This window comes from Mya arenaria, chromosome 2 (assembly GCF_026914265.1).
Source record: "Mya arenaria isolate MELC-2E11 chromosome 2, ASM2691426v1".
NCBI classification, from domain to species: Eukaryota; Metazoa; Mollusca; class Bivalvia; order Myida; family Myidae; genus Mya; species Mya arenaria.
In genome coordinates, this window is record NC_069123.1 from 19,362,662 (window position 1) to 19,377,193 (window position 14,532).

The 14,532-nt window shown below is 37.6% G+C and overlaps 2 protein-coding genes across 2 annotated transcripts; one reads left to right on the top strand and one right to left on the bottom strand.

Annotated features, from left to right (window-relative positions):
• Nucleotides 1–912: 912 nt before the first annotated feature.
• Nucleotides 913–3,599, bottom strand: LOC128246558 (uncharacterized). Its single transcript, XM_052964821.1, has 2 exons — nt 3,136–3,599; nt 913–2,831 (listed from the first exon to the last, which is right to left on the bottom strand). Exons 1-2 carry the CDS (start codon nt 3,466–3,468, stop codon nt 1,329–1,331), a joined length of 1,836 nt encoding a protein of 611 aa, XP_052820781.1. The 5' UTR covers nt 3,469–3,599; the 3' UTR covers nt 913–1,328.
• A 124-nt stretch (nt 3,600–3,723) lies between these two features.
• Nucleotides 3,724–6,453, top strand: LOC128213649 (uncharacterized). Its single transcript, XM_052919637.1, has 4 exons — nt 3,724–3,950; nt 4,418–4,834; nt 5,294–5,451; nt 6,424–6,453. The coding sequence occupies exons 1-4, from the start codon at nt 3,734–3,736 to the stop codon at nt 6,451–6,453; spliced, it is 822 nt and encodes a 273-aa protein (XP_052775597.1). The 5' UTR covers nt 3,724–3,733.
• Nucleotides 6,454–14,532: the final 8,079 nt, after the last annotated feature.

A 14,532-nucleotide genomic window follows, 5' to 3' on the forward strand; every position in this document is an offset into this window, starting at 1 on the left:
TGTTAAGTTTTTAATAGGGATTACACCCCAGGGAGTTATTTCATACATTTCAAATGCCTGGGGCGGTAGAACCACAGATAAACATATAACTGAGCACAGTGGTTTTTTAGACAACATTTTACCTGGGGACCTAGTGATGGCAGACAGGGGCTTTGATATTGCTGCAAGTGCTGGAACATTGTGTGCCCAAGTAAAAATTCCTGCGTTCACCAAAGGAAAAAGCCAAATGTCTCCACTAGACCTGGAGTCCACAAGGAAACTTGCAAATGTGAGAATTCACGTTGAACGAGTCATAGGTTTAACAAGGCAAAAATATACTATCTTGAATGGTCCATTACCAGTAGAATTTCTCTTAAAGGAAAATGGACAAGACCTTCCTGTTATTGACAAAATTGGAACTGTTTGTTGTGCATTGGTGAATTTATGTGATCCAGTAGTTGCTTTTGATTAAATGTCTTGATTTGAACTGTATTAAATAGTGTAAATATGCAGGCTGTCATGTTTAAATGCTTGTAAATTAATTTTAAATGAATAAATTTGTTTTTAAACTTATCTCCTTAGTCAATGTTACATTTTTTGTCAGCATGTAGACAGAGTATAGATTTTCATACCTAACACAAATCATCTGGTCTTGACATACTAAGAGCACTGGTTTAGTATACACAGAGTGCAGATTCGGTAAACAATGAGTTGTGGTTTGTTAAACATTGAGTGCTGGGTAATACATGGAGCACTGATTTTGATTGCTATACAAACTACTCTATACATAAACAGAGTACTGGTTCATCATAGGAGTGCTGGTTCATTATAGTTAACAGAGCACTGAGCCCTGAGACTTGGTTCGCTTAACCCGATTACCAGAGTACAGAGTACTCCCATTGTTGTAACAAACATGAAACCTTTTTTCTGCAGTTTTATTATTCAATGATATTTGATCATTTGCTCTTATAAGGCACAATTACCGGTATCATCTGAATATGCAAAATGCCAAAGAAAATTACTTCAATAGAACCAAATAACTTTAGATAACACAAAAATACATAAAGATGTCACAAAGTTGACAATATAGTCTATGGCATTTATTATTCTATAATAACTTATATGTGCTAATATTAAATTATTATAACTATGTATGATGAAAACTGCTTAATATGTATAAGTCGGTGCTAAAAGCTCTTTAGAGCTTAGGTTGTCCTGTTACACAATCCAACTTTGTAAATAAAATTTCCTTGACTTGCAGTTAATACAGATAAGTATGGAATCAGGTTAATACATCATAACACATTAACGTAAATCACTATTTCATTTCTTTGTTGAATTCTTTTTCTTCAACAATCCAGACTTTCGGCAGTCAGGACAAAACCATTTTTCCCCCTGGGCTTTCGCTCAATTTTCAAGCATGTGAAGTGAAACCAAACAATATGGCAGTTTTCATCATCACAACAAATCATTTCTCCTGATTCCACTTGGTCACAATAACACCATGTCTTTTCAGTCTCATTTTGAGAAGACAGGGTTGGCTGGACTTCTTTTAGGGGCTGCACAGGCAAACCACATCCAGGAAGCTTTGAATAGAACTTGCCAACAAGTTCAGGCAAAATTGCCACCTTCATCAATGTTTCCGCCTTTTCACAGATTTCAGTCCATACATCTATGTCAAACGGAACAAGCTCAATATGTACTGCCTTTTCAGTCATAATCACAAAATGTGTTGCCCTTATGCCAGTAACACCCATCTGTGTTTGAACCTGATAATAATAAGGGTGTTTATGGTCAAGCACCATTATTCCTTGACTGTTCCTTGTCAAACAATATTTTTCAGAGTCGCTGTCAAGGAGGCTTTCTTTCAGAGTGTATGGGCATTTGATTTCTAAGAGTAATGCCCCACAGCAATGACAATGTACAAGTCCATCAGGTGAAGCACCAATGTAGGGAAATTGTTCAGAAATGAATAGCCCACACTGCTTAACACAGAAGCCCTGGTGTTTATCTTCCATGTACGTTTGGAAGTCATTTCTGGCAACAGGCTCATTCTTTGTCCCCCATTGTGTACCTGCTGTTTGAAATGTTTTATTCCCAGGATAACAGATGTCCATTATCAGTGATTGTGAGGGATTTGATGGATCAGTCGAGCAGACTTGCTTTGCTCTTGACGCAGTAATACGCCCTGCCCGATACGTTTGCCACAGTTTACTTTCGCTTTGGTTTCTTGTCACTTCTTCAACATTCGCTATTTGGTCCTTGGACACAGTCAGCTGTATGCCAGCACAATGATTTACAAGTTGTCCATAATTCATCATCATTGCATCTTTTGTCTTCAAATTCCCTAAAGGAGCTGGTAGGTCCATTTTGTCCTGTTTCGGTACATAGTCATCAGAGAATTCTTTAACTACAGACAAAATGGCTGGATTTCTCCCAGTAGCACTTAGTTTTGAAAAGAATCCATTCAGTTCTGCATCTGTTGGTGTTGGCACATCTTTCAGATGTTTCTGGGTTGTGGACGACTGCGGATAGGAAGGTATATCTCCTCCCACATTCTCATACTTTCTCTTCAGGGAACGCATTGATGTAAAATCAATGTCTTTAATCATGCTGTATGAGACCCCCTTCACAGCTAAAGGTATTATCCACCAGTTTGGATCTTCTGTTCTAGTGCGAGCATCACGGAGACGGACAGTTTCATCTATACTGAACATCAGGGAAGCAACATGTGTACAAACTTCGCCTAAGCCAGCCATGCAGTCACAGTGGGATGCCAAGATTGAACCATTTTTCTCTGAGATGAGCCATGGGTTGAGCGGCTTCTCCTTCAAACGCATGGAATGTAGAACCTGAAAATGACATAAACATAAATTGAAAATTGTACAAAGACTGAAGTAGTCTTTAACGATGGTGCGGAGGGGTCTGGCCTTGATGGGTCGGGAGCCTTTTAACTTCAGCGTGAAAGCAGTAAAGGGCCTGAAGTGGCATAACACACCGGGGTAGGGAACGGTGGGTGGGGCTGGGGTTAGACAAAACAAAGCCAGCCTAAATGTATTCGAAAATAAAACAACTAAATATTAATTTAAATGCTACTTGGCATTTGTTCTCTATGTATATCAAACATGACAAAATTATTGAATACAGTTGATTTACCTTTCCAATCACGACATGCCTGTCTCCAACAACTGCAGCCTTCACCTCAGATACCCAGCCACACTGGGCCTGCACATAGCAGTTGAGACTCTTGTAGGCCTTTAGATCATCCTTGGAGTAGGGGCTGGGTGTGAATATTAAATAATTCACAATGTCAGGGTAGCTGATGGTCGGCAGTAAGGATTTATCGTCAGAAAATCCCTTTACAAATGTTGCCTCGTACGGGTCTTTGTTGTCAATTAATTTCATTTTTTCTAGGTACCTCGCTTTCTCTATCGCACTCAAAGTCTCTCTATAGAGTCTCTTTTCGGAGAGCGAGTCCATAGGCTTCATACTTCACACTATAAATGTTCATATAACTCTGCTATCACTTCAAATCTTAATAATAATCACTTGTTTACTTGTACGCTACATTTATCTGTCCCTCCAAGATGGCGGCCAAACGGTGCGTGGGTAAAAATCACCCACAGGTGCAACCTCTCTATAAGAGAGGTTGCACGTTACGTAATCAAATCGATAGCCGCCATCTTGGAGGGACAGACTGATAAGCGCAGCCATTGTTGACCTCCAGACGAGAGAAGTCAGAACTCGTTTGAAAATGGTAAATTCATGCAGTGTGTTTAAGTGTCATAATAAGGCAAACAAATCAGACAACAGAAAGTTTTTCCGGTTACCGGAAATTATTCTTCACCAAGATGACAGGACCCGAGAATTATCAACGGAAAGGCGAAGATCGTGGCTTGCGAGACTCGGTCAAGATTTCACAGGGAAAAACCTTAGCAACATCAGAGTGTGCTCAGATCATTTTATTTCAGGTAATATACAATAATTGCACTTAATTATGTTTGTTATTATTCTTAATTTGTTGTTTTCCTTTTTATTCAGTTGATTCAGATTAACAATATTCCGACAACAACATTATTCGTACCCGATTTCATTCGTTAATACGACCTACTGCACAGCACTTCAAAATTGTACTTCCTAGCTTTCGCTGATATTATTATGTTAATTTAAATATGTATGCCAACTTTAATAATAGAGAGGTATTTGTACGCAGATTGTGATATATAGTGATGCTTTTACATGACTTAGAATGTTCGTACTCAAAGTTCTTCACACCCAAATTATGACCAAAATGTCGATGTCAAATGTCTGAGAATTTTAACATTGAATGATTCACCTGTTTGGCTAGAACATAAAAAAAGGAATGATATAATTTGTTTCATATGCTTGAATCATTTTAGCAGAACAATATTTTATTTTATACAGTATTTATTTACAGGGCAGAAGTCAGCATTGTATGACAGAGAAAATCCAGACTGGGCACCATCAATCAACCTAGGATCTACAGCTTCAACACCATCCCCGCTAGTTGCAACAGGGCGTTTCGCAAGGCGTAGGGCTCGATCCGAGAAGTGTGAGGCTGCACGCGTGCTACTTTCAATCGGTGAATCATGTGAACCTTCACTTGAAGAGGAGGCTGGAACAAGCTCACAAACTGATTTATCTTCACTAGTGATTGATTCTGTTTTTAATGAATTAGCACATGTAAAAAAAGGAAATGACTCCTTTAGGGAACAACTCAAGACCCAGACGCCATACTGTATTGAGTTCTTCAAAGGAAATGATGACAAAGTGAAATATTTCACAGGATTGACAAGTTTTCTTGTTCTCATGGAACTATTCGGTTACCTTGAAGGTCACCTGCCTGCAAAAGTCTTGCTATCAAAGTTTCAATGCTTAATTATGACACTGATGAAATTGAGACTTGATTTGTCAAATGTGTTTTTAGCTTATCAATTTAGTGTATCGACATCTACTATTTCCAGAACATTTGAAGACTATATACATGTCATGTACCATCGTATGAAACCATTAGTTTACTGGCCAGATAGAGAATCTCTCCAAAAGACAATGCCAATGCAGTTTCGTGAACATTTCGGGAAAAAATGTGCAGTGATTATAGATTGCTTTGAAGTCTTCATAGATAAACCATCCAATATGCTAGCTCGGGCTGAGACATGGTCATCCTATAAACACCACAATACTGTTAAGTTTTTAATAGGGATTACACCCCAGGGAGTTATTTCATACATTTCAAATGCCTGGGGCGGTAGAACCACAGATAAACATATAACTGAGCACAGTGGTTTTTTAGACAACATTTTACCTGGGGACCTAGTGATGGCAGACAGGGGCTTTGATATTGCTGCAAGTGTTGGAACATTGTGTGCCCAAGTAAAAATTCCTGCGTTCACCAAAGGAAAAAGCCAAATGTCTCCACTAGACCTGGAGTCCACAAGGAAACTTGCAAATGTGAGAATTCACGTTGAACGAGTCATAGGATTAACAAGGCAAAAATATACTATCTTGAATGGTCCATTACCAGTAGAATTTCTCTTAAAGGAAAATGGACAAGACCTTCCTGTTATTGACAAAATTGGAACTGTTTGTTGTGCATTGGTGAATTTATGTGATCCAGTAGTTGCTTTTGATTAAATGTCTTGATTTGAACTGTATTAAATAGTGTAAATATGCAGGCTGTCATGTTTAAATGCTTGTAAATTAATTTTAAATGAATAAATTTGTTTTTAAACTTATCTCCTTAGTCAATGTTACATTTTTTGTCAGCATGTAGACAGAGTATAGATTTTCATACCTAACACAAATCATCTGGTCTTGACATACTAAGAGCACTGGTTTAGTATACACAGAGTGCAGATTCGGTAAACAATGAGTTGTGGTTTGTTAAACATTGAGTGCTGGGTAATACATGGAGCACTGATTTTGATTGCTATACAAACTACTCTATACATAAACAGAGTACTGGTTCATCATAGGAGTGCTGGTTCATTATAGTTAACAGAGCACTGAGCCCTGAGACTTGGTTCGCTTAACCCGATTACCAGAGTACAGAGTACTCCCATTGTTGTAACAAACATGAAACCTTTTTTCTGCAGTTTTATTATTCAATGATATTTGATCATTTGCTCTTATAAGGCACAATTACCGGTATCATCTGAATATGCAAAATGCCAAAGAAAATTACTTCAATAGAACCAAATAACTTTAGATAACACAAAAATACATAAAGATGTCACAAAGTTGACAATATAGTCTATGGCATTTATTATTCTATAATAACTTATATGTGCTAATATTAAATTATTATAACTATGTATGATGAAAACTGCTTAATATGTATAAGTCGGTGCTAAAAGCTCTTTAGAGCTTAGGTTGTCCTGTTACACAATCCAACTTTGTAAATAAAATTTCCTTGACTTGCAGTTAATACAGATAAGTATGGAATCAGGTTAATACATCATAACACATTAACGTAAATCACTATTTCATTTCTTTGTTGAATTCTTTTTCTTCAACAATCCAGACTTTCGGCAGTCAGGACAAAACCATTTTCCCCCCTGGGCTTTCGCTCAATTTTCAAGCATGTGAAGTGAAACCAAACAATATGGCAGTTTTCATCATCACAACAAATCATTTCTCCTGATTCCACTTGGTCACAATAACACCATGTCTTTTCAGTCTCATTTTGAGAAGACAGGGTTGGCTGGACTTCTTTTAGGGGCTGCACAGGCAAACCACATCCAGGAAGCTTTGAATAGAACTTGCCAACAAGTTCAGGCAAAATTGCCACCTTCATCAATGTTTCCGCCTTTTCACAGATTTCAGTCCATACATCTATGTCAAACGGAACAAGCTCAATATGTACTGCCTTTTCAGTCATAATCACAAAATGTGTTGCCCTTATGCCAGTAACACCCATCTGTGTTTGAACCTGATAATAATAAGGGTGTTTATGGTCAAGCAACATTATTCCTTGACTGTTCCTTGTCAAACAATATTTTTCAGAGTCGTTGTCAAGGAGGCTTTCTTTCAGAGTGTATGGGCATTTGATTTCTAAGAGTGATGCCCCACAGCAATGACAATGTTCAAGTCCATCAGGTGAAGCACCAATGTAGGGAAATTGTTCAGAAATGAATAGCCCACACTGCTTAACACAGAAGCCCTGGTGTTTATCTTCCATGTACGTTTGGAAGTCATTTCTGGCAACAGGCTCATTCTTTGTCCCCCATTGTGTACCTGCTGTTTGAAATGTTTTATTCCCAGGATAACAGATGTCCATTATCAGTGATTGTGAGGGATTTGATGGATCAGTCGAGCAGACTTGCTTTGCTCTTGACGCAGTAATACGCCCTGCCCGATACGTTTGCCACAGTTTACTTTCGCTTTGGTTTCTTGTCACTTCTTCAACATTCGCTATTTGGTCCTTGGACACAGTCAGCTGTATGCCAGCACAATGATTTACAAGTTGTCCATAATTCATCATCATTGCATCTTTTGTCTTCAAATTCCCTAAAGGAGCTGGTAGGTCCATTTTGTCCTGTTTCGGTACATAGTCATCAGAGAATTCTTTAACTACAGACAAAATGGCTGGATTTCTCCCAGTAGCACTTAGTTTTGAAAAGAATCCATTCAGTTCTGCATCTGTTGGTGTTGGCACATCTTTCAGATGTTTCTGGGTTGTGGACGACTGCGGATAGGAAGGTATATCTCCTCCCACATTCTCATACTTTCTCTTCAGGGAACGCATTGATGTAAAATCAATGTCTTTAATCATGCTGTATGAGACCCCCTTCACAGCTGAAGGCATTATCCACCAGTTTGGATCTTCTGTTCTAGTGCGAGCATCATGGAGACGGACAGTTTCATCTATACTGAACATCAGGGAAGCAACATGTGTACAAACTTCGCCTAAGCCAGCCATGCAGTCACAGTGGGATGCCAAGATTGAACCATTTTTCTCTGAGATGAGCCATGGGTTGAGCGGCTTCTCCTTCAAACGCATGGAATGTAGAACCTGAAAATGACATAAACATAAATTGAAAATTGTACAAAGACTGAAGTAGTCTTTAACGATGGTGCGGAGGGGTCTGGCCTTGATGGGTCGGGAGCCTTTTAACTTCAGCGTGAAAGCAGTAAAGGGCCTGAAGTGGCATAACACACCGGGGTAGGGAACGGTGGGTGGGGCTGGGGTTAGACAAAACAAAGCCAGCCTAAATGTATTCGAAAATAAAACAACTAAATATTAATTTAAATGCTACTTGGCATTTGTTCTCTATGTATATCAAACATGACAAAATTATTGAATACAGTTGATTTACCTTTCCAATCACGACATGCCTGTCTCCAACAACTGCAGCCTTCACCTCAGATACCCAGCCACACTGGGCCTGCACATAGCAGTTGAGACTCTTGTAGGCCTTTAGATCATCCTTGGAGTAGGGGCTGGGTGTGAATATTAAATAATTCACAATGTCAGGGTAGCTGATGGTCGGCAGTAAGGATTTATCGTCAGAAAATCCCTTTACAAATGTTGCCTCGTACGGGTCTTTGTTGTCAATTAATTTCATTTTTTCTAGGTACCTCGCTTTCTCTATCGCACTCAAAGTCTCTCTATAGAGTCTCTTTTCGGAGAGCGAGTCCATAGGCTTCATACTTCACACTATAAATGTTCATATAACTCTGCTATCACTTCAAATCTTAATAATAATCACTTGTTTACTTGTACGCTACATTTATCTGTCCCTCCAAGATGGCGGCCAAACGGTGCGTGGATAAAAATCACCCACAGGTGCAACCTCTCTATATAGATATGGCGGTACATATATAATTTTCTGACTTTTGGTGTCTGACCCACTGAGGGAAGCCTATTATGGTTTTAGAGGGTCAAACTTTAGTTAAGGTGCTGCGCACGGTCAGGTCAAAAATAGCTTTGCATAGGGTTGACGCATACATTGACAATAAAGTTTTGTTACACGCATGGGTTAATAAAGGCTGTAAACCACACATGATGAACTTGGTCATACCATAATTATTTCAATTGACAATAGAATATGACATACTACATTTACAATATAAATACCTTAAATAGGACTGATTCAATGCTTTCTAAATCATCCTGGGAATTGGTGGAACAAGATTTTGGCAGTTAAAATGGCCATACTATATGTCTCTTGACTCAAACTATATGCTGGATAAAAGTGGATGCGCACTGCGTCATTTTACCCCGTGCCCTACTTCACATTCCGCGGGATTTAATACTATTTGTGCACAAGTTATCAGCTCATCCGAGAATTGCTACGTGTTTCCTTCATTTGTGTTTGTTTTTCCAACTTCGATATTTCTAATTGAAAGCATGCTCATGTGTTCGCTGATTTTGCCGTTAAGTGATGTAACACCTTATTGGTTCCAGGAAATGATATCATTCGTTAAAGACGCTTTTCTTTGGGTAAAAAGGTGATACAGGCATTATATAGGTTCCAGTAAAATCAAGATATGTGCCAGGTTTGTTAAGTTAGTGAAAGTTTGTGGGTCATTCGGGTTGATCCAGACAAAGGTGGTCAGGTAATCGGCACGTCATGGGGGAAATTGACATTAACAAGGTTGACTGCAACTTCAAAAAATAGCCATTCTGTCTGTATGGGGGATTCCATTATTCGATTTTTACTGAGTGAGTCAAGGTTGAATAATCCGTTGGCACACATCTTTTTCATTAGTGGGGGCCTCATAAGTGAAACTGTCATTTGTTTCGGTTAGTAAACAATATTTCCCAAAGGGTTTTATTGGTCCATACAGGTGTTTACAATTTGAGTCAAGAGCATTTGTACAGAAATGAGCTTGAATAATTGACCATGGCTTTCAATGAGCTTGATTTGCTGGAATTATCCTTGCTTTCTATCAGAGAATCAAATGAGCTTATACATATTACTGTAGCATCCGTCATTGTAACGCAAAACAATTTTATAAATGCCAGAGCTGAGCTGACCAATATTAAACTCCAAAATGTTTGTAAAACACATGGTTGGGTGTACTTTAATAACAGTGACATCAAAAAGGTATATTTATATGATACTGTACATCTGAATGAGAACGGTGAAAAACTATTTGTTAACAGACTTCTCCATGTACTCTGTACTAGTCAATTGTGAATATGGTTAATGGAATTCGACGAAAAGAGGCTGCATTATATAAGATGATACCTGGTTAAAGATAGATATGTTCTGTCATTAATAAATGTTTATGAATGTTGTAAATAAAAAAGTATAATATTAAGAGACATCTTCGTCTTAAGTTGAGTTTTTTTCTAAATAAAGGTTCTTAAGATTTATCTTATGTACATGGTAATGATGGCACATGTTTCGATATACTAGTCGTAATAATTGAGCAGCAAACAAGTGTTCTCGCACTTCATCCTACCGCACGGTTACATCATGTCTATTTATCACAATCACATGGCCGATCTTGAGATCCTTATACTAGATATGTATTTATTTACAGACCACTTGAGAAGCAAGGAATCTACCAATTTCATGTACGAGGTGTCAATCAATGAATGATGATGATTCCGTTAATTGTAAAATGTGTTGTGTTAAGCTTGATAGTCAAACGAGTGCATCTTCATCGAATATTATGGATAATGACACTCTTAAAGCAATGGAATCTAGAATGGCATATCTGGACACCATACGCTCAATAAAAGTCCAAGATTCAGTGTGAATTTAGTACATTTATAGGTGGGCTTCAATCGGCCCAAAACATGTTCATTACAAGAGGATATCAGAAACAGAAAGCTCCTAGTGTATAAAGAGCGTTACGGTCGTACTCATTTACATACTGCTGACTGTCATTTTACCAGAAAGGAATACTTGTAATTGTCCTTTGATATTGGCTGAAAAGTCCGTTGACAGTTTATTTAAAAAACTACAAGTTTAATTTATTCCGTGATATGGGGCGGTCTGGTGAATGGGACCCAGTTTTCCACACTGGAAATCCCGCTGCCGGTTTGCTTTTAAAAAGAAATTTTAGAAACGGTTGGCTTAGAGCAGGCTGCCTATAACGTTACAATAACAACAACAAGCGGTGCCATTAATGTTCGATAAACTAGGTGCGCTTTGTAGATATTAAACTTATCACATAACTTTTGTAAGTGACGAAATAGTTAAGTTCTTATTGCTTAGGGGCAGATCATACTTTTTGTTTATTTGACATTTGGGCTATAGGGCTAGTGATCTGGGTCAATTAACATTAGAACAAGTGTTTGAATTATCTGACAATTAAGGCATTTTTCTCTAAAATTTCTGGGAAGAAAAAATGTAGTTGTTTTTAATTCGAAGGATGAAAGCATTTGCCCTGTTATTTTTTTGCAAAAATACATAACTTTTGCCAAAACGATTGTTGTTGATCTCACACATGGTTATCTGTTTCGATTAAAAGACAAATATGCAAAACATATATCTGAGAATCAGGTCACTGCTACTGCAATTTAGGTTAGATTAAAATGCCGTTTGAAGGCAAAAAATCTGTAAAATGGCGAGTCGGCACATTCACCCAGAAGAGGGTGTGCTATCGCCCTGTGGCTACATGGATTGACCGAAACTTCCATCTATCAACATAATTATTTGACAGGGCTGTAACGGGATGCTTGATCATTATACGCGCGTGGGGAAACTGTTCACCACAAAGCGTCGCAGCAACCTTGTCCAACGCCGCGGCATTGCAGTCAAGTGGTGATTCACAGCTAGAGCTTATCTCTAAACAATTCTCACGGTTAGAACACTTAAAAAGATTCAGTTGAAATTAACATGTAATGTTTATGTACATGAATGCATAAATAAACGGTATGCTTATTTGCACTAGTCTATTTTATATTTGAAGTACTTATTGTTGTGCATGAAGTAACGAAAGAAATTCCCGCTTATGCCAATAAAGTTCCACAGGTCAGTGGTTTCTGAAACATGTGTTCAATACTGAACATTTGCTGTTGAGTTATGGACTGGAATATAATGTTTAGATTTTATAGTTGTCTGGCATCAAAGATGAGAAACTTTGTGGTTTACTTATATCCAATACTTAGCATTGAGGACAAGGAGTGGGTACTTGTGATATTTCACTATTACAAGTGACCCCTCATTGGCCGAAATAGATAATGTGCACAAAGCTTGGAAGTAGTCATTCTGTTGCTCGACGACTCAGTAGGGAGTTATTGAAGTAAACCAGGTGATTAGTGACACGTGTTTGTTTGTTGTTGTTGTTGTTTTTTGTTGTTTTTTTTGTTTGTTTTTTCTGTATTCGCTCTTTGTCTATCATTTAAAGGAAACTTTGCGGTTTTCTTATATCCAATACTTAGCATTGAGGACAAGGAGTGGGTACTTGTGATATTTCACTATCAAACTAAAAAATAATATTCTTGATCAAATATGTTTTTGGACAGAGATCGACACTTAAACTATGTCTTTATTCAGTTCGCTTTTATAGCGGCATGGTAGAGGTCGTGGGCTCGATCCCCATCATAGACAAATGTACATTGAACGTGCTTTTGCTTATTTCAATGGTTTTTCCATTATACCAACAATGTTATCCTAGCTACAATGACAATTACAACAAATACTTACAATAACCATGGTACAATGATGAAACTAATTTATGTTAGTAGTTTTCCATTGTTTTATGCAGATGGTAAGGCTATTTTAAATACTCACATTATATGTGATAACATATTTAATGTATACATGTTTTATTACCGCTTGCTCTCGTTTGTAATGCTATGACTCATATTTGTCGAATGACTAGCTCACAGACTTGTGTAGCGAGAATGACCTAGTTACGTAACAACGCAACTGTATAAGGTTTAACTATCAATTGATAAGTATTAAAGTATGTTCGATTTCAGAATGACATAGGAGGAGCTCTTGTGTGCCACAAGCCCAACACAGGTGATCAGATTGTGGTTGGTGTCCTCTCGTTTTTTTCATATCCATGTAGATCCGACGGTGTAGCATATTATCCACGCGTCTATCGGTATCGCCCGTGGATACATAAAGCGATCTAACGGCTTGAGAAGTGAGAGAGCTTCATTACAATGACCTGCAAACCTGTTTCCCGACCGAAGAATTTTCATGGTTGAGAAAAATTAAAACATTATAAACACACACATTTGTTTCTCAGTAACTATTTCGTTAACTACTAGCAAATTCAGCCAAAAAAAAAAACCAAGATAAATTCACAGTATACTGAATTATATTTACTAAACACGGAACCTTTTATACATAACATATATTTTGTATCATATTTATTGGAAGTGTTTTATCCGAACTGCAACCATGAAAAAAGGTAATTGATTTTTTTTGTCAAAATAAACGACATGACTGTGAAGTGTATATGCATATAATTTACGTGAACACAATCGATAATACAAGATACACGAGCAAATCACTATATGATAAACATGGTCCCAATAATGGCGGACGGTAGTCCTCAGTGTTAAAACGCATGGTTTCAGTTCAAACGCCCTATTCTAGAAAACGCCGGAATCTAAACAAGCCATTCAGAGTCGCGCATTAAGCGCTGCATATACATACACACAAGTTTATAACGAGTATATGTGTACTTGTCAATGGCAGCGCTGCATATACATACACATACAAACAAGTTTATAACGAGTATATGTGTACTTGTCAATGGAAGCGCTGCATATACATACACATACAAACAAGTTCTTAAAGAGTATATGTGTACTTGTCAATGGAAGCGCTGCATATACATACACATACAAACAGGTTTATAACGAGTATATGTGTACTTGTCAATGGAAGTGCTGCATATACATACACATACAAACAAGTTTATAACGAGTATATGTTTACTTGTCAATGGAAGTGCTGCATATACATACACATACAAACAAGTTTATAACGAGTATATGTTTACTTGTCAATGGAAGTGCTGCATATACATACACATACAAACAAGTTTATAACGAGTATATGTGTACTTGTCAATGGCAGCGCTGCATATACATACACATACAAACAAGTTTATAACGAGTATATGTGTACTTGTCAATGGCAGCGCTGCATATACATACACATACAAACAAGTTTATAACGAGTATATGTGTACTTGTCAATGGCAGCGCTGCATATACATACACATACAAACAAGTTTATAACGAGTATATGTGTACTTGTCAATGGAAGCGCTGCTTACTTAAGGCTTCACACAATAGTAAAATAATCTTTAAATAATTAAAAATACGTGACCTATATACCTGAATGTGGACATGAATGAAGGACCGGCCACAATGCAAACGTCGTTTGAAGGACCAAGATTTATAATGTTAAAAAGTCATATATATTTTATTTTAATTTGAGGTTTGATATTAAGCAAGCATGATTGATGTATCCGTTTCAACATAAGAAGCTGTAACAGGCATCATTAACTACTATGTAATGTAATTGCACAAATGAAGCTTTTCTCGAAACAAAACTCAAAAGAAAACAATTTAAGGTGACGTACCCTTCCAAATAGATATATTCA

Bases quoted from the DNA above. Each gene is read 5' to 3' on its own strand.
- LOC128213649 (XM_052919637.1), top strand. From the start codon at position 3,734: ATGGTAAATTCATGCAGTGTGTTTAAGTGTCATAATAAGGCAAACAAA. The intron at 4,835-5,293 runs GTCACCTGCCTG...GTGGTTTTTTAG, and splicing joins ACTATTCGGTTACCTTGAAG to ACAACATTTTACCTGGGGAC. The intron at 5,452-6,423 runs GTGAGAATTCAC...CTTGACTTGCAG, and splicing joins CCACAAGGAAACTTGCAAAT to TTAATACAGATAAGTATGGA.
- LOC128246558 (XM_052964821.1), bottom strand. From the start codon at position 3,468: ATGAAGCCTATGGACTCGCTCTCCGAAAAGAGACTCTATAGAGAGACT. The intron at 2,832-3,135 runs GTAAATCAACTG...TGTCATTTTCAG, and splicing joins GGCATGTCGTGATTGGAAAG to GTTCTACATTCCATGCGTTT.